General features: G+C 37.6%; 1 protein-coding gene across 4 annotated transcripts in view; it reads right to left on the bottom strand.

The window, feature by feature from the left end:
• Positions 1–21,328, bottom strand: part of ACSS3 (acyl-CoA synthetase short chain family member 3) — a 168,204-nt gene that overhangs the window by 33,276 nt on the left and 113,600 nt on the right. For all 4 annotated transcript variants that reach the window (XM_058673280.1, XM_058673278.1, XM_058673279.1 and 1 more), the window contains 2 exons: positions 6,713–6,808; positions 3,533–3,596 (listed from right to left, as the gene is read on the bottom strand). In XM_058673280.1, coding sequence (XP_058529263.1) covers positions 3,533–3,596; positions 6,713–6,808 — 160 coding nt within the window. The remainder of the gene's footprint in view (positions 1–3,532; positions 3,597–6,712; positions 6,809–21,328) is intronic.

Genomic DNA, 21,328 nt, shown 5'->3' with positions numbered 1-21,328 from the left:
AAAAGCATATAAACAAAATAACAGACCTGAATAGACCAGGAGCAAGGAACAAACTGACACAAAATTAACTGCTTCCTGAGAAAATGCCAGATTAACATGGTATCACTGATTACTTCTATGAAGAACTGAAACAAATTTTTCCTTCAATTTCTAAAAAAAAAAAAAATCAACCAACAACAACAAAAAAAAAAACTAGAGAGAAAGGGATACATCCCAAACTCATTCAATGAGACATTTTTTTTTATACTCAAACCTGACAAAGACAACAAAAATTAATTACATGTTAATATCTCTGGGGAATTGCAAATACTAAAATCCTCATCAAAATGCTGGCAAATTAAATCCATATGAGAAAGGTTATTCTCTGTCATCCAGTGGACTCCATTCAGAGGCAAGTGTGATTTAACATAGGCAAACAAAGAAACACTGTATCAACAGCAGTATGCAACTGCCTCGGTTGCCTTGTACCTGGGCAAGTGTTACACTGCTGGGAAAAAACAGCCAATAGCTGGCAAGCATTCTAGGCTTGGTTAATGCCAAATTGCTAAATTTGTGTTAACTATACAAGTGCGCCAGCATAGTTACCGTATCTATCTATCATCTATCTATCTACCTACCTACCTACCTACTTTAAAAGATATGTGGGGGAGATAACCCCAGCGCCCACGCTACTCTTATCGGGGGGCGGGGTATGAATTGTCAAGGAAAGAGGGTTTAGGGATGTGTGAGGGTGGGGGCCACCAAAGCAGTATTTTACAGGTGTAAAATGACTGGGAGCTTCTAAGAATCAGGTAACTGCACTCGCAGGTAAACAAGGGAGCTGAGACATGATGGTTTGGAGAGGTGAGACCAGAGGCATATCTGGATCAGAGCAAGGTACCCACCCACATGAGATACCAAGGTTACACCTGGTGGCATCGCCTGCCCCTCACAAGCACACGTAAAGCTAGGGTTGCGGGACCTGCCTGCAGGGCTAAGCCACATTATCTGCCGGTAAGTTTCAGGGCAGTGGATGGACCATGGAAAACTGGACCATGACACTGACCAGCACGTGAGAGAACCAGGTCTGGGGACAGATTCTGTAGCGGATATGTGGGCTCACCCCTGTGGATCTGCAGCACCCACTCAGATGAGTGATTCACCAAGCTAGGCATGACCACAGAAGTCAATGATACTCATGGGAACTGTGGTTGAGAGCCGGCCAGGCTCACTCACTGGTATGCGCACGAGCCAGGATCAAGTGTGGGCCATCAGGCTAGGCTACTTCACTCACAGGCTCACGGGAGAACCAAGGATAGGGATAGGCTGGGCAAGGCTAGACTACACCCCTGCAATGGCAAGACTTGGGCTTGGGAGCAGGCCAAATCAGGCTGCAGTATCCTATGGCAAGTACTGAGACTGGGGGCAGGCATGCCAGGCTGCCAGGGCACTGTTGGCATGTGCAAGATCTGGATGGAAGTGGACCTGCAGGAGAACTAGGGGCACTTCCCTGCTAGGCTGTGGTTCCCACTGGTGAGCACAAGGACTAGGGATGGGGAAGAGCGGTCTGAACATGATTGCTGAGTCCGGAAGTAGGTTTTGCTGTGCTAGGACCGAGCACATGCTGGTGCCCACAAGAGAGTCAGAGTAGATGCAAGACAGGGACTAGGTCATGGAAACTGCCAGTCCACCTGAGAGCCTGGTCTGGGACTGCCCCCCATGGGACCTGGCTGTCACACTTGCTGATGGGAGCCAGAATGAGTGCAATTTGGCAGGGCTGCAGTACCTGCCAGTGAAGGTCAGGAGTGGAGGTGGTCCATGTCAGACTGGGCGGTGTACCTACCAGAGCACATGAGATTCAAAGCTGGAACCTGACTGGGAATTCTTCTGTTAGGCCATAGATCCTACTAGTGAGTGAGAGAGAGAGAGCCAAGGCTGAGGGCAGCTCAGGGCAGGCTAGGTTACAGTATTCCTTGGCGTATTAGAGGGCTAAGTCTGTGGGCAGACAGGTCCAGGCCAGTCTGCAGCATGCCTTAGGTGCATACAGATTTTGGTCTAGGGTCATCCCAGGTAATGTTTCTTCAGGGACTCCTCAACTAAACTATGGACTCAAACGCTGGCCACACGGAAAATTACAGGGTTTGTTGGTCCAGGCTTTGAATACACAATTAGGGGCCAGACCTCCTCAGTTGCTGATGCCTTTGTAGTAGACAGCAGATCCAGATGCACACATGGGATGGGACAGCCAGATCATCTAGACCATCAAAGGAAGCTGAACGCCACATCAGAGGATGGAAAGTAGAACAGGTTGAATATATCTCCTGGCCAAGTTTTGCAGCATGTGTCTGAGTGTGTGGACGCGCTAAGGTGGACTTTGTTAACTAAGACCTTGGAAAATTTTCTCAACCCTGGAGTAATGAAACCAACAACCTCTCAGAACTATCAAAACAACTCAAGTCATACCTCAGAATATTGTTCCCCACGTCTGTGTCTCTAAGACATCAAATGAACATCCCCCATCCCTGCTGGGATGCAGATATAGTTTGACAGCAAGCAGCAGACCAACCCCCTCCCCTACAGATAAAGGAGAAAAAATACTTGGAAATATTTGTCCCATCCTCTTTTCTCTTTACTTCAACACTCTCCACCTTAATCAGTGACCCTCATATCCTTCTCAATTATATAAACATAAAAACAATAAACACCAAAATAATAAATTAACATGATATACCACACAACAGAATAAAGGACAAAAGTCACATATTGATCACAAAATATACATAAAAGGTATTTGATAAAAGTCAATTGACCTTCATGATAGAAACCATAAGTAGGCAGAGAAGGAACGTATCTCACCCTAATAAGGGTCATAAAATGGGCCCACAGTTAACAGGATGTCAAAAAAAGATAGCTATCTGACAGATTCAAAGCATGAAAAGGATATCCACTTTCGCGACTTTCATTAAACTTTGTACTTAAAGTTCTTGACAAAGAAACCAGAAAAGATAAAGAAATGACATTTGACTAAGAGATATGTAAGAAGACAAGATCCTTTGCGTATATAAAATCCTGAGAACTACACACACACACACACACACACACACACACACACACACACACAATTAGAGCTAATAAACCAATTCAGCAAAATTGCAGAATTTAAAGTCCAGAGAGAAACATGGGTCACACTATGATATGCCAGTAACAAATTATGTAAAAAAAAATCAAGAAAACACCACATACCAATAGTTACAAAAAACAAAAGAGATAAAAGTTATCTACAACTGCAACTATAAAGCATTAATGAAAGAAATTGAATATAGGAAGGAAAAATGCAAGATTCTTATATTAGAAGAATGAAAGTTATTAAGATGGCCATTGTACCGTAAGCAATATACATTATGAAAATATAGTATCGTGATGGGGCTTCCAAATTTGAATTCTGTTAAAGTTGTCATGACTCTTCCGCTATCAAAGCCATCACTCCATTTTCATGTTATGATTATATACCAACTTTTGTCCTTTTAATAATAGTATTGAAATTTTTGCTTACTTCACGACAATATTTCCCAAACTCCGAGCCTTCAGTTTTTGCATGTTGTCATCCAAAATCATAACTACAAAGTAGAATGTAAGTAAATATGTGAACAAAAAAGCACAAAACTAAAACTTACATTTTCCAATATGTTCTATCCCCAAATAACTAGCTTTAAGAAGTAACCCTGTAATTCCTCTGAGGATACAAACATACTATGATAAAACATTTCCCAAAAATCTAGAGAGCAAGAGTTTCCTCCTCACATTCATAGAGGTGAATAGATTTTCATTTGAATATTTTTAAGATTTATATTTTATTGGAAATTCAGATACACACAGAGAAGAAACAGAGAAAGATTCTCTGTCTGCTGATTCACTCCCCGAGAGGCCACAACGGCCATGGGTGACTAAGCCAATCCGAAGCCAGGTGTCAGGAAACTTCTCTGGGTCTTCCACGTGGGCACAGCGTTCCAAGGCTTTGGGCCATCCACTACTGCTCTCCAAGGTACAAGCAGGGAGCTGGCTGGAAAGGAGAGCAGCCAGGACAAAAACCAGCGCCAATATGGAATCCTGGCGTACACAAGGTGATGACTTGAGCCAATAGGTTATCACGCTGGGCTCTAGATTTTCATTTGAATTCAAGAATCTCTCTCAAAAGTTTATTGCATGGGCTGATAATTGTCATTTAACTTATTCACATTAAACATAACCTTCTAATTTATTAAAAGATATAAAACATGTTCAACTTCAATATTAAAGGAAATATTTTAAATGCATCAAAATATAAACAATGAAAATAAAGCATTGAAAAGTATGAAAAATTCTTTAGTATGATTGAAGTCTATCATTTGATAAGCTTTGAGTTATATCCGTTTAGTCTTCCCAAACAGCCCATTGCTTTATATGCTATTCTGATAAAATCCAGAAAGCATTTAGGAGATAAAAGCATATATTCATATTTAGTTACTTCTATTACAAACTATATATCAAGCCAAGTCCCTATGTTCTAAGCTTTAACAGATTCATTATGTTGCTTCATTTATCCTAAATATTCTACTGTGAACAGCTTATAAGAAGTAAAGGATGCTGTTTCAGTCTCTCTGATTGTGTTACAAAAGATCTACATTTTAAAATTCTACTTTGGGGGTCCAGTTCAGCGGCTATAAACAGGCAACTCTGGTCATTGTAGCCATTTGGGGGAGTGAACCAGGGAATAAAAGATCTTTCCCTCTGTCTCTCCTTCTCTCTGTAAGTCTGCCTTTCCAATAAAAATGTTTCTTTTTAAAAAAATCTGAATTTGACAACTAATAGAGGTGTAAGTATCTGTATTTCACTAGATGGTGAGTTTATTATTGTTAGAGGCAAGTTTAATTTATTTTTATTTCCCCAAGTCAAAGTAGAGTTGTGAAATGACCAGGTGCTGCTGGGAACATTCTTCTATCCCTCCAACTTTCCCTTAAGTAAAATGGGAGCAATGCCCTTCTCCGTGTTGGTAGGAGAATTACATTGCGGGGATGCAGCGAAGGGTATCAAACACCTGTAAACTCAGAAGTTTGCATAAGACACTCAAAGACTGTCACATTGTTGTATTATGCCTTTCACAGAGAAATTATGTTCTTTCATAAAGGAAAGGTCACATATGAAATATTGCAGTAAGATTTTCGGACCTCTGGGGGGAAAAAAACAAACATTAAAACAGTTAATCATACAGTCACTTGTTCCTTGGTCATTGATGTTCAACCTGTGCTGTCTGCCAGTCAATTGCTTTCAGACAAGAAACTTCTGTATTGAAGTTTCACAAAGTATCAAAGCTTAACTCTCTCTTACAACTGTATATAAAAGCGGCATTGAAATACTAATGGGAAATGTGTTTAATGTCTCCTACAATCAAAAACTTAAAAAGTGTCTCAACACAAAAGCATCTTTTGTGATAAAAGGATGACAGAACTGTTCCAATCAAGTATTTCTCTGCACCTGGGCCTACTATTCCATGGCTAGTGAAGTCACTTCATAAAATACCTACTTCTGCCCTGAATAAAAAAAAATCAAAAATGTTTTATAAATACATTTGCCATGTTGAATAAAATGATCAATACTTTCTTGATTAATCATTTTCGTAGAAACAAAAAACAAATGTTTTTTGTTAGATAAGCACAAAGCAAACCTCTAAATTTGTAATTTGCCTGTAACTAGAGAACATGTCAGGAATCATATCCTGCCCCTCCAGGCTTCATTTTCCTGATAAAATCTAGCAAACTAAACCACGTGGATATTATACAACTTCTGCAGCTCACTGCCCCTGTCTGTAAAATGAATGTGTGGTTCTAGGTTGGTCCCTCCAGCTTCTATGAAATTATCGGTAGCACTGCAAGCTAAGATTTACATCACTGTTTCCATCAGTAGCATCAGTAGACAGGCATTAACACTTCAGATTTAGGAATAAGAGAAATGAATGTTGGAAAAGTGGACAACTTATATCCACTGTACAACTCAACAGTGAAGTCCAATGGAAACTATTATGATCACAACCTTAAACTCACAAACAAATATCGGTTGGGTATTTCATTTCTTTGTCACACAAAGCTAGTATGGAAGATATATTTTACTTTAGAACCCTCATCTCTTACATTTGTTTTTATTTTTTGATTTTTTTTTCTACCAACAAGGTTCAAAAATCTTACCTTCGGGTTTAAATGAAAAGTAGTACATGTAATAGGAATAATCTACAGCTTTTATTGAAAACATGAGGAACAAACTACAACACAACAATTTGTACTGAGACTCTAGATGCTTGTTTTACGTTAAATCTACCTATCGCCTAAGAGCATCAACTGGCTCGGCTCTGAAAACGGCAGTAAGGTTTCTCAACTGCATATACTTTGGGAGTAAATGAGGTGTGTAAAGCACTTGGCACCTGTCAGATATTCCATAAAAACAATTTCACACCCATATTTTTAATATACTTCAAAATGATGTTATCTTTTTGATTAGGACATTCATTTTAGAATCTGTCTTCAGAAACGCACAACCTTGCTTTGGATGGCAAAACTTAAAGCATCTATTTTTTATATCATGCATTCATTCTATCAAATAATTATTAATCATTATTCTTCTGGCAATATGATATACTTTAGCTACAGCAAAATATCAAGTTTGTTAATATTATATACTTCAAATAACTGTATTCATTTCTTACCATTGTATCCTGGGACGCATTTTCCTGCTTGTCCTGGGGGAGGTGTTTTTGAATTACCTAATCCAATGCATGAGGCTGTAATTGGGGATCCGGTCTCTGGAGAAGAAATACAATGTGTCACTTACTGTTCAATTGAGAAACAGGGTGTTTGTACACCCTATCCCCATCAAGTCGGCCATATTATTTAACTACATTATATAGAAACACACCAATTACATAATTTTTAAAAAATAAAAAATAGTATTTTATATTATATTTAAAGTTTAAAACTTAAGGGTAGAAAATCACATAGATACAAATAAATCATATGTATGTATATCTACTTCTAAAGATAAGAAGTATTGTTGTAGCATTTCAGATGTGGAGCAGCAGGCATAAAAAGAATTATGTGACCACTAAAGTTGTATTTCACAGGTTAACAGCTATCATATCACTAGAAAGAATGTATGCAAAACTCAATCTTAATTATTGTAATTTACAACTGTACAAAGTTACATCAGTCATTTACATCTTATTCTATGAACTAAGCAATCTATATACTTCCAAGTACAGAATATCATACTGTAGTAAGTAATACCCTTGCATCAACAGCCTACATTTAAAGCAGCATTGGCCAGTGCTCTGGAGAGTTATTCCCACTCTTATTTTGAGTATACTACTTTATTTCATCAAGATTATAAACTTGGCCCCAAGTAGATTCCATCAATGAATAATAAGGTTAATTGTCTTATCCATCACCAGTGATCATAGCTAGAAACACAGCTATTACCTGATACCCAACTTCTTAAAGTGATTATCTTTTATACACAAGAGCATTTGTGATTAATTCTAAACACAAAGTTGTAGTTAACAATCCTTTTAAAAAAATTAACTTATTTATATAAAGTAAACAAATTTCAGCTATTTTATCATATACACCTTATCCCCTATCCTATCCACATTCCCCATCAATTCTTCCCTAACACAGTATTTTTTAAATTTTTAAAAATGTGTACATGACTTGAAGGATTGAACAGCACGAAATTTGGGACAGGGGTTGGCATTGCAGTGCCACAGGTGAACTGCCTCCTGTCAGATTATCAGTTTCAGATACTCTGCCATTGATCCACATCCATACTAATGTGCCATGGAAGTGGCAGATAATGGCTCACAACCATGGCTTCCTGCCATCTGTAAGAGACCTCAATGGAATTCCCGTCTGCTTTCCTTTTGGTCCATCTCCAGCTTTGTGGCCATCTGAGAAGTTAACCAACAGATGGAATATCTTTCTCTCTGCCACCCTGTTGTTCAAATAAGTAAAAGAACACTTTAAAAGTCTGGTGGTAATCACCTTTATATTCTGTACACAAACATGTACATACTAACAGCATTAATTATGAAACCAGTCATAGCCAAATTAACACAAAAATTCAAAACATCTTCCTAAGTACTCAGAATGTATTCCATCAACCATGGTTTCAGGCATAATTTATCACATATTCATATCACTTGAGAGTGATGGGGAACATTTATTACTGTTCTGTACCTTGCAGAGTAGTTCATTTTATTATTCAAATTTTATGGATGGTGGCTCATTTGGCATCAATAACTGAAGATGGACTCTGGAATATTCACACAGTGCCTCCGTCACAGATCAGTGCTTAAGATGCTAAGCCACATGGTCACCACTGAGGATAATAACCAAGTAACTGGAACAGAAATTTCTGATGTTTAAGACTTCTCAGATGTTTAAATGACAAAAAAAAAATTGGAAGGTATTTTATGAAATGGCATTCCTTAGTGAGGCTGCACTCTTAACCTATTTCCACCTAACAAAAACCAAAATATGGGCAGGAGTGCCCAGAGGTGGAATCCATACGGTACTTTCCCCTTTCTCTTTTTTTGAACACAGCTTGGTATTCCTCTGAGCGCTCCTTCAAAATGACCCTGAGGCTGAAAGGCAATGGATACCTTGCAGAATCAGGTGCTTAAGCAAAGCTACACAATGCTGAAACATGGAGACACGGATAGAAGCTGCTAAGGCAAAACAGGAAGAGAAATCATCTCTTCAAGAAGTTCTCTGTTCCATGGCCCACCCTGGTAAAAAGCAGTCACTAAATTCTATTCTTCCAGTATGGTCTAATGATAGGGACACTGTACTCATCTAGAATGCAAATATTTGTGCAGTTCTTAACATCATAAGGCTTCCACAGTTAGTCAAGAAGTGACTGTAGAATCTACAAATGTACCTACCAAAGCTTTAGAATCCATTGCCTACAGAGAAACAAACAGACCAAGATACCACTACAAGCATCCAATCTCTGTACCATTCTTCAGCTTAACTCAGTGAGGATTCTTACTAAAGATGTCAGTTCTCTGCTCTGCCAAGCCCACCTAGAAGGCAATGCGGAAAGAGGAAGGGAAAGCAAAACCTAGTAATACAGAAAGATGGCACCAGGAGTGGCAAAGCAGCACCACCACCAATGCCTAAGCAATCTGATGCAGAAACTTCTTTGTAATCTTTTTAAGGATTAATTTGTTTGAAAGGCAGTTACAGAGAGGGAAGGAGATACAGTGGGAGAGAGGGAAGAGAAGGAAGTAGAAAAGGAGGAAGAGAAGAAGGAAGAGGGGAGAGAGGGAAAGACTATTGAGAGAGAGGAAGGGAGGGGACACAGGAAGGGAGGAAGGAAAGGGGGAAAAGAGAAGAGAAGGAGAGGGAGAGACTTGCCATATACCAGTTCACTCCCCAAATGGAAAACTAGAGTTAGGAACTCCATCGGAGTTTCGAATATGGAGACCCACTCCCTTAAAGCCATCTTCCACTACCTTCCCTGATGCACGAGAAGGGAGTAGCAGGAGAAGCAGAGCAGCCCGGACTCAAACCAGTGCTTGAGTATAGGATGCTGACATCACAAAGGCTTAACCTACTGTGCCACACCATTGCCTCATTTATCTTTCAACCTTCAGTAGCTTCTAGTTTATGATTAATACCCTTATATCTTTTTATATGTGATTATTAAGCATATTCAAAGTCCCTAAAAGGAATTTCCTATTTAAGTTATTTGAACTAGGTAATCTAATGTTTTTACTCTGAATATCAGTAATGCAAGTTTTCTATTGACCTTATTTTAGGGATTGGAAGAGAAATGTTAGTGACACGGCTAGGATGTAATCACACAAAGTGCAAGTTCCTAGGATTCAATGTACAATAAGGTGTCATGAGAGACAAGTAGGAGAAGTCAATCTTAAAAGTTGTTACAATGTCTTTGATCTCTTTGTACTGCTATATGTCCTAGAATCCACTGACTTGTTCATTTGCATCAGAATTATACACATGTGTTCTCATACATTCATCTACACAGACTATACATGCAGGCTCTCCAACCAGTCCACCTGAGGAATAGAATTCTGGTTCTCTGTGTTCCTAAATGAATATCCATAGGCCTTCCAATGTCGCATTGCAAAGTAGTTCTAAAAATATCTGCTTAACATGACTCAGACAAAATTAACTACCAGTTATCAATGAGACAAGAAATCCAGATGTCATGATGGGATTGGGAAACAGCAACATTAAACAAAGCAAAACATTCTGTTAAAGATATGGGCACTTCTTTGGAAAGATCTTTGCAAAGGTACCACATAATGCTCAGTAAAGAGTCACATTTTTTAAGACAAGCAAAAACCTGAAGGAAGGCAGAGAATTGAAAATTGTGAAGATTGTCACAACAGCAAATTCAGACGTTAATACCAAAACTCAGCTTGTTAATATTTTTAGCATAACCCTCACCATATACAAAATTCCTACTCCCAAAGTATATGTACTATCTCACTCATTATTACAAAGTGAATTATTACTTTAAAAAAATTTTCCTGCTAAGAAAAAGAAACATTATTATTAATTCATGTATTTTCAAAATGGAAAAATATATATGTTAAAACACTGGGTTTAACTATATGACTTTGGTGAAAAGGGTAAGATTTTTCTGGAAATAAAAATTGCTGAGGCATGGCCAAGAAACTTCAAATTGTCTTAATTCACATTGTTCTTTCAAAGGAGATGATGGAATGGATAAGGACACCAGTTCTGAGATTCTCTGACTGAAGAAAGAAGACAGGTTGAGAATAGAACCCGTCCAGAATGTGTCTTGACAAAGGAAGATAAACTGTGATAGGGCGTGAGTCCCGTGTCTCACACGTGCAAACCAACATGCTACAAACCAAGTGTTAGTAAAGAGATGAGTGGCTGGGAGGCACTATATAGTGCTGCTACAATGGAGGACACAGCAACAGATCAAAGCAACCCACATTCCTGCTTTCATGGAGCTCACACCCAGGGAGACCAACAAGGCAATGCACAAAAGCAAAATATCAGCTATGATAAAGACTGATTAATGCCAAGGTAAAAAAAAAAAAATAGGAAATCTGCGGAATGTGAAGGGTACATTTTACAATTTCATATTGTTGGCCAGAAAACGCCTTTGTGAAAAAGTGTCATTGGAATAAACACCTGAAGGGCATAAAAATGAAGGGCAAATGAATCCAGAAGGAGGGAACGTCAGCTGCGAAGGTTCTGCAGGGTGTTTATGCCGGGAACATTTAGGAACACTGAGTCGGCCACCACAGCTGAAGCAGGGTCAATCAAGCTAAGTATTATTAGGAAATATAATCAGAGCGACCTTAAGATTTTGGTCTGATTTTGTAAGCTAATGAAGGATCCTGTGCAAAGTTTAATGGAGTACAACAATGTAATGATAATTCATTAATATACATGTATACCATTCAGGTTTTGTGTTCAGAATCAGTCTATTTGGACTTCAAGCAAGGTGTGAGGGGAAAAATAGAAAGACGGTCATGTATTTCTATTAGAAGAATTACTTTTCAGATACCTGTGGCTTCTTGAACATCAAGAAGCAATACACATGAGAATTTATAAGCTGGATAGAAAGACTAGGTGCCAGTTCAAAAACTGTATTGGTAGATGATACGCACATACATGCACACAAAATCAGGTAAGTTGTGCAAGTGCTACTGTGCATATAATCAGTACAGCATTTCTGAAACATTGACAGTTCTTATAAAACAATTTTAAAAATGAATGCCCCCAAGCCTGTTAGCTTACTTTATATAATATTTTGCAGAGAAATAATTAGATATTTGTAAATAACCAAATAACCACAAAAGTGTATCACAGTTTTGTTTAAAGCAGAGTTCAAAGATTATCCATGAAATAGGCATTATTTTATATTTATGGAGCCAAACACCTACACCTACAGCTTTGATATGACCCAATAGTGGTAGATAAAAACGGTTGAAGTTCTTCAACACATTTCTTTAGACAAATGGGCTCTATGTCCTCTCTGTTAATTTGGGTCAAATTTGAACTACTTTGGTGAATAGAAGATGTTAAATCAGATTCCAGGCATAAATCATAACAATTTTTGAGCCAGAGACAAGAAATCAGAAGACTACAGGAAAAGAAAAAAAAGGATATTACTGTTATAGCTCTATCACAAACTCTGTATTTCAAGAATGATGCGTAACGGTTAATTGCTTGACAAATATTTATTGAATACATCCTATTCAGTGAAACAGATTTATTTTGGGTGAGATACTAAACAGTTAAGGGAAGAAAAAACTTCCAACAGAAATAGAAGCATGTGCAAATGTTCAGAAGTTAAACCACTTAGGTTCTGGGAGAAGAGCATGGAGCTGGCAGGTGAAGCAGAGAGATGGTCTACAAAGTGAAAGATGTGAGCAGAGACAGGTCATGATGTGCCTCCCACACTGTATAAAGAAATCAGGTTATTAGAACAGAAGCAACGGGAAACACAAAGAATTTAGTAGACACAATTTGCTCAAAAACTACATTAAAGAAAATTCTTTGTTTGCAAACTGGATTGATGAGCTAATGAGAACACCAAGCACAGGGCAAAAAAAAAATCAGTTGGAGGTTGGTGATCTGGTGCAGGCAAGCAGCAGCGGGAAGGAAGATAAAGTCTGACTGATCCCTCAAATTTGGTTCATTGAACAGGGGTACAAATCAAGAAGGAGAACTTCTAGTTGAAATACAGGATTTTGTCTGAAAAACTGAAAATTCTGCAGCGAGGGGAGAAGATCCGAATGAGGGTTAGAAGGAAAAACATGGCGGCAAGTTCGCAAGTCCTGACCTGTCAATAAGAGCTCCTGCTGCATCCAGCAAACTGCATTCCACCTTCACTGTGGTTCTGAAGATAGTGCATTTACGGAATATGGATTTACAAGTTGGTAGCCCATGCTGAGAGCTCAAGTCCTAGAAATAAATCAAATCAGCAGCGTGGTACTGCTAAGTCATATTAATCATAGCATCAAAGCACACAGAGGCAACTTGTAAAGAAACTATTCTCTACACCTCTGAATATATATACTGAGCTCTATGTAAATATTATGAATAGCGGTAGCAAAAAGCAGAAACAGCGAGACACACATGAGCAGAAGAAAACCAATTTAATCTTTGTGTTCAGGAAATGGCACAATTAATCATTAAAGACCAACCTAACATTTTCATACTGATAAGAAATCATTAACTTGAGTAGTGAGACCATGCTCTTATCCTACCTCTGGAGGGATGGTGTCTAACTGTAAGACTCAATGGAGAAGCTTATGAACAACTTCCAGGTCAATTAGATAAGACATGCTTACTTAATATAGACATGAGATAAAACATGTTAAGAGAATTTTGGAAGCGTAATGCAATGTTTCAAATGGCTAATCCTCCTTTTACAAGTTCTCAGATTCCACATGGTTGCTGGTTCATGTCCCAGCTGCTCCACTTCCCATCCAGCTCCCTGCTTGTGGCCTAGGAAAGCAATGGCTGATGACCCACACCCTTTGGATCCTGCACCCACACAGGAGATGCAGAGGAAACTCCTAGCTCCTGGTTTTGAACATACTTGGCTTCAGCCATTGTGTCCACCTGGAGAGTGAACCACAACATGGAAAATCCTTCTCTCTCTCCTTTCTGTGTATCTGCCTTTCCAACAACAATAACAACAAAAAACACAAATCTGAGAGAGAGAGAAGAGCGAGAACTTTGAATATTACAGTGCAATAAGAGCTCTGATTCTCATGTTGGCAGCTAGTTTATCACAGGAAATTAAATTGTGGATGATTTTTTCCTTGGTAAGTCAAGCTCTTGTAATCTAAGTTTGCTTGAATCGGTGGTATTTGGAAGTCAGGATACCAAAGATGGCCTTCAAATTTATGAAGGATCATTCACAGAAAAAGGCAAACATCATTTATTAAGTGATTACAGAGCAGAAACTGCTAGGTTTCCTTTCCTTTAAAGCTTTCTACATGCCCACAAGAAAACTCACCTGCCCACAAGAAAACTCACCAGTAGAAGATCAAGGTTTTGCCTGTGGCTATGGAGTAAATGACTTAACTAGAATTTAAATGCTGTGCTACTGAGAGTCAACATCACTTCTCACTACCTGCAGAGTTTTCCAAAGTGAATAGCCACCTGCTGTTTTCCAAATTAAAATTGGCAGCAAAAAAGGACTTTAGAGCTCTTTCATGGGCCCCCTACACAGTGCAGAAGGGGAATCAAATTTCCAGGCTGAGGGTTCCTCGAGGGAAGATTCAGAACCACTGATTGTTTTGAGGAAAGTTTGTGTGTGTGTGTGTGTGTGTTTTGTTTTTAATGACATGAGTTCAGTCTCTTTGGGATGGAATCAATGTGATCCTTGCCAAAGGGCAGGAGAATTGGAATAGATGATACTTCACACACACACACATCAATTTTATTATTAATCAATTTTCTAAGGTTGTCTCACTTCAAAACAGTATCCCTAACACTGAGCATAGTGTTGTTAAACCGATTACATATCTCCAAGGTGTAAATCATGTGATGATGTTTGAAAATAAAGACTTGATGTTCCTTCTACATCATCACATTATGAAGATGAAAATGTCTGCTTCAATGATTGCTGTTTTGGGTATCTGCTTGCAGACAGATTAATGGATTTGTAAGCAGCTAGTCACTTTCAAAACGGGAAAGCCTCATCAAGCATGCCTTGCATTTAACAAAGAATTATTTTTTCCACAAACCAAATTCATATAGCCTACCTCCCAGTTCCTGCTTCTCAAAATACCAAGAAAAATCACTTACTTCAAAGTAATGAGTTCTGCTATAAATGAGAAGAAAAACACACTGTTGCCAGGCAACGAAGATGACGTCAAGACATTTCCCTATCTCCCCAGATGGGTACTTTCTCAGCATCTGTGACTGCACATAGCTGACATGACACTGTCTTTATAACTGCTTCTCCCTCCCAATCACAACTTCTGACGTTCTACTATCTAAAATATTATTTTTATTAATGACAAAGAGGTTACTTCACTTCTATTAAACCGAAAAGCAAAATGTCACCAGGCAACAGTGAGGCATTCAAATTACTCAGAGACTGCACTTTACCATTTGAAATTAGCCTAGGCTATCTCTTGAAAGCAACCCAGGCCACTGAGCAATGCCTACACCCAGTTCAGTCCAAATCCACCATACGCGTTCCATAGAGTACATATCACTCTGATTTAACCCATTGTCTTTGAAAATAGAGGCAAGGATTTTAAGGAAACACTACCACCATAGCCCAAATTAGACAAAAATTTAAATTACTGGATAAAATCCAGAAGCAGGGGATGACAAAGACCTTAAAGATAAAATCCAAAAAGCAGCTCGATTTGTATTTTGCCTCAAGATTTGCAACAGAGCCTTTTTTGCAAGTGGCTACTGGCAGCCAAGCCACAAAGACCAAGTTTTCCAAAAGTTAAAGACTGATTTCTGAAGGTGCTAGGCACAAGACACCCTCCCACTGGTCATATCAGCAACCTAGAGTCTGACATGTTGGCTTGAGGAAGATACTTTATAGCAAAATATAAAGGTTTCTTCATGGGGCAAACACTACTCATCACAAGTTGCACATCTGGCACTTGGTCATAAAATGTTTAGAAACAAGAGTCACAAAGCTTCCAGTGTGTTTTCCATGAATGAGGAAAACTCCCTATGACATTACATTGACAACCACAAATGAATATATGCAAACCAACCTACAATAAGCTTATCAACATGAAGGCAAGCAGAACGTCTGAGAATCTAAAGAGCATCTGGTTATGCCACAATATTTCCCAAAAAAATCCCTGTTCAGGATAATTCAATTTCATCCTGGGATTATTTAATTTTGGGGCCATCATTATGGCACAGTGGACTGAGCTACTGCCTATGACACTGGCATTCAATAGAAACTCTAGCTCATGATCTAACTGCTCTAGTTCAGATTCAGCTCAATGCTAATGTGCCTGGGAAAACAGAGGCCGATGACCCTAGTACTGGTTCCACCACACCCACATGGGTGGTTTCAGTAGAGTTCCCCAGGCTCCTGGCTTCAGGCTGGCACTGCTGTGGCTGTTTCTGCCATTCTGGAAGACAGATTTTTCTGTCTCTCCCCTTCTCTCTCATTAACTGCAACTTTCAAATAAATAAATGAATGAATGAGTAAATAGATAAAACTTAATAAATTATTCTATTTTGTAGTTTTCAATCTTGTAAGTAAAGTATGTTGCTGTATTTGCGTTTTTTTTATTTGGTTGAAAGGCACAATCTCACATTCACACACACACACATGCAGAGACAGAGAAATCTTCTATCCGTGGGTTTGCTCCTAAAACGCCTGCACGATGTGGGAATGATCCAGGAGAGAGGAAATACAACAGGTCGCCCACATTCTGACAATGGCCAAAGTGCTTAAGCGTCCTGTTGCATCACACGGTGTTCATCAGCAGTCAGCCTTACTGTATGTCAAAAACCTCCCAGGCTAAGTAACCTTCTTCAGACAACCGAAGGATTAAAACCGAGTTTGGTCAGTTTTACCAGCTTTTGTGGCTAAAATTCTTCTGTAAGTTTCCTGCTTTAGAGCTGTATCCCACTAAACTCTGACATAATAACACAAGTCAACTTGTCTAGACACATTTTCATAACATAATATTAGGGTGCACATGCCCTTCATTTTAAGAACTGAAGTCAGTTTCGTATTAAAAGAATAATACAGGCTACACACAAACTATATTACAAAAACAAGGTTTCAATGAAAATTGAAGCAGTTCAATAATTGTGAAAAGATGTACTCTCATTGCTCCAATATATAGGAATTCAATAATAGGGCTCATGGCAGATATAGTAAGATCAATCATTAACTTCAATCATTACTAATGTCTCAATTCATTCGGTGACTATTGTTTTGTCATTAAAATAAATCCTTGTGTTTGGAAATTCTATGAAAAATTTTCTTTGTCCATTAAACTAATGGGAAAAAAATCAACAATATAGTGCAGATCAAATCTGTGATTATTACCTTATATCAATATATCAATACTACTTATAAAGAAGGATATCCTAAATACATTCAACCTAATTTCTACATCTGATAGGAGCTACACCGATTTTCCTTCCAGCAGGTCAACTGAAGCATGAATTCTATCTGATTGAGTAAAATTTTCATTATTTCCCCTAATAAAGGCCAGAGTATTGTAGCTTTGCAGTCACTGTCTTTAACTCACTGACTAGTTGAAAGTCAAAGAGAATCTATGTGGGATTAATTTACAGTAAAAATGGTGGCTCCAATGTGTGGTCATTTCTAAACCAACACTATCAAAAAGAGACAGAAGGAAAAAAAAATGGCAAGTGGGCAGAAGTCTCAAAATAAATGTCTACTGTGTTTAAGTCTTAATAATTAATCCTGAAATTAGCAGGAACCTTTTGGGTATTAGGTAATATATCTGCTCGCTCGCTTGCTCACTCTCTCTCCCTCTCTCTCACACACAATTCCTGCAAAGTTCAGCATGCCCTTCACTGACAGCTCTTCCATTCTAAAACCACGCTTCATGTTTCATTTCTAGAAAAGCTCCTCTGAGTACTAAAAATGAGCCATAGCAACACTGTGTTTTATCTAAGATTATACTACTGAGGAAAATGACATTTTGACTATTCATTATTTTGCACATGAATTACCATATTTTAATGGAACAATTATCTATTCCCTGAGTCTTTCCTTGTAAAATTATGATTCCAGTACCTTTATTTCTCTTAGTAAAAAGCAAAAAAAAAAATTAGACAGTAACACAGATATTTTAAATAATGTATGACTGAAAATAAAATATAAATACTGAAAATAAAATATATGCCTGAATGACAATCAGGTTCTTCTGCAGATTTATGAATCAGACAGATACAATCCTCTTGTTTCCTTCATGAACACATTGCTTATATTACTGCAATCCAAAGCAAAAGTTTCATGCTTCACTGGTGTTGAAAAACAACAATTCTTTATTCAAATATTCCTTTGAAGGTTGGAGGATGCTCATTTGCTCTCGTATTTTCCAAAGACTAGCTCTCAACTTAGACTACTAGATATTTAAATCAAACAACAAAGGGTTTGACCGAAAGGTGTGAGTCACTCAAACCCTGTTTGTGATAATGCATATTACCTCAGTTACAAAAATAACACGGTAATGTAAATGTAATGACAACCAAATACTTTCTTACAGTTCAACTTTATTAATGTATACCTGTTGCTCAACATATCCTTCACTAACTCAAAATTTTACACTATAGTCTATGACTAATTTGTACACAAGCATGAATGAAATCAGAGAGCAAATGCATGCATTCTTATATAGAGAATGTTCACAAAATATACAAATTTATTAAAATATCAATGTCTATGTCAATGAAAAGATGATCGTGCTGAAAGTCTAAAATTTGGAAAAAAAAAAAAAAAAAAACGCCAAGGGTAGCTCCTGGAAACTAATCTAATTCATGAGTATCATTAAAAAGATTTCATTTCCCTTCTCTGAGACTTAACAATAACCCAAAAGGCATTTTCCTCTGGTGAGTGAACATCAATGCAATATCATCTCAAGGAAACACAATTGCTGCAAATGCCAAACTTTCATTTACTGCAGCATGCAATTTTGAAAATGATTACTTGATTTATGAAAATCCAGTCAAAACTTGGTGCTATAGCATAGCAAGTAAGGCTGCTGCTTGGGGCACCAGCATTGCATACGGCATTGATTCGAATCCCAGCTGCTCCAATCCAACCCATTTCCCTGTGAATACATCGGTGAAAGCAGCAGAGGATGAGCAAAGTGCTCAGGCCCTGGTACCCACACAGGACACCTGCAAGAAGCTCCTTGGCTCCAATCTTCAAAGTGGCCCAGGTCTGGCCATTGCAGCCATCTGGGGAGTAAACTAGCAGATTACTCTCCCTTCTCTCCCTCATTCTCTCTTTTTGTAACTCTACATAAACATTTTTAAAATAAATAATCTTTTTTAAAAAGGAAAGAAAATGAATCTAGACCCTAACTAGATATTGTGTTAGCTAACATCTGCATCACCTCAGATAAAATTATTTGAAAATAATACAAAGGTAGCTGACTTACCTACCTATCCATACGCATGTACACATTTCTGCAGTTTAATTGGACATATTGCACAATGGCATAAAATTGAATGGTGGAGAGAAGAAAGGCAAAATCAGTCATTTTTTTTTTAGTGGAAATCTACTGTTTTCCACAGTAACAAGCTGCCACTGCAACCTAGTTCCATTGACAGCACACTGACATAATGTGGCTATTAATTCCTCTGAACTAAACCATAAAAAAATAAATGAAGATTCACATAAAACTCAGTGCCCATATGACAGTCTATTGGCTTGTTCCCTAGACTGCCGGTGAGCTTTTCTAAGTCCTGTTGCACGAACTACATATCCCTACACAGACTATCATGTAAAGGTCTATCTTTAAGAAAAATAATAGATTGATAATTTTATTTATGAGGTGATAGTTTCCTTCCATAAATATCAAAATAGATACCATTAAAGGGGAAGGGAAAATATGAAACCTTTCTGCATGGATTTATTTAAGATCATTTGTGGTAGTTTGGGAAGCAGCCCTTTACATTTAATCAGGTAAGAAAACTATCAATAGAGGTAAGATATTTTCAAGTTCATGTTCAGGAAAACATTTGTTAAAACTTCCTGGCTATTCAGGAACAAACACAACTAGTGATATATATATATATATATATATATATATATATATATATATATATATATATATATATATACATACATACATACATACATATATATTGGTATTTTGGAAGCACATTTATTTTCACATTTACTTTTACATTTATTTTTATTTTACTAGTTGTTTATATATATATAAACACAACTAGTGATACATATAGTATATATATACTGTATATATACTATACTATATATATACTAGTAATATACAGTATATATACTATGTATATATACTGTATATATATTACTTTTTTTACTTTTTAAGTCAAGTTTTTATAATGCACTTATTTGTCAAAAATAAAGATTCTCATATAAGGCTGTAAAAAGTACATAAAAAAGTATATATAAAATGTATATAAAAAGTATACAAAAAACTAGTATAAATAGTATATATGTATATAAACACAACTAGTGATATATATGGGTTATTTTGCAGACATACTAATTATTCACTTGTTTTTATATATTTCCCAACATTAATCTTTTTCCAGATTCAGTCTTAACTTCTGTATTTTTAGTGTCAAATATGAATGTAGGTAAGTTTTATTTTGGTAAACAGAACTAGACAGAAAAAAGCCCTACAAATAATTTTCCTCTTATGTTTAAAGGAACATTTTCTAATGCTCTAAGCATTCATCTTTTAGTTCATTTTACAAAGGATATAGAAACCTCATCTTCCCAAAGATCAATACTCATGATATAATACAGTATGACTTATCAGGATAAAAAATATGTACAATACCAAACACTGCACTTCAGTTATAGGCATTCACTTGAACCTAAAGACTAGAATCATTTTTAGAAAGCAAGCCTAATTTTTGCAAATGAATTTCATCAATTCTTAACCTAGATTTTATGTTCCCTCTCAAATGCTCATAAAGTACAGTGAAAAATAATGAGCCACATGGGTTGATATAAATCATGTAGCTAAGGGAGTGCTAGCTGAACATTCACACGCCGAGGCTGCCGGGCCATTCCCAGGGTCAACAGGACAGCAACTCTGTGCAGAGGGAATCAGAGTTCAGCTAATCCACGCGCTCACAGATGTGCATGAAGCCATTCCTCAAAAGCAGCGGCAGGAAGGATTTACTTTTTATGTTTTTCAAAATATGCATTTTATCCACTTAATATGACAATTTATTTCTCAAAGTTAACCTAGAGGGAGATAAATTTAAAGAACAAATAAGGGGCTAGTGTTGTGACATAGACAATAAAGCTACCGCCTAGGAAACTGGCATCCGATATGGGCTCCAATTTGAGCTTCCATGATTCCACTTCCAATCTAGACGTCTGCTAATGTGTCTGGAAATAAAGCAGATGTTGGCCCAAATGTTTGGATCCCTGTACTCATGTGAGAGGTGGCACGGAGCACCTGGCTTCTGCTTGACCCAGCTCTGGCCTTTGCAGTCATTTGAGGAAAGCACGAGCTGGCGAAAGATCTCTGTCTCTTTGTTCTTCTCTGTATCTGTGCCTTTCAAATAAATAATTAGAAAAAAAAAACTAAAGAAAGAAA

Source organism: Ochotona princeps, chromosome 15 (assembly GCF_030435755.1).
Source record: "Ochotona princeps isolate mOchPri1 chromosome 15, mOchPri1.hap1, whole genome shotgun sequence".
Lineage (NCBI taxonomy): Eukaryota > Metazoa > Chordata > Mammalia > Lagomorpha > Ochotonidae > Ochotona > Ochotona princeps.
This window is presented reverse-complemented; position numbering and strand designations above follow the sequence as displayed.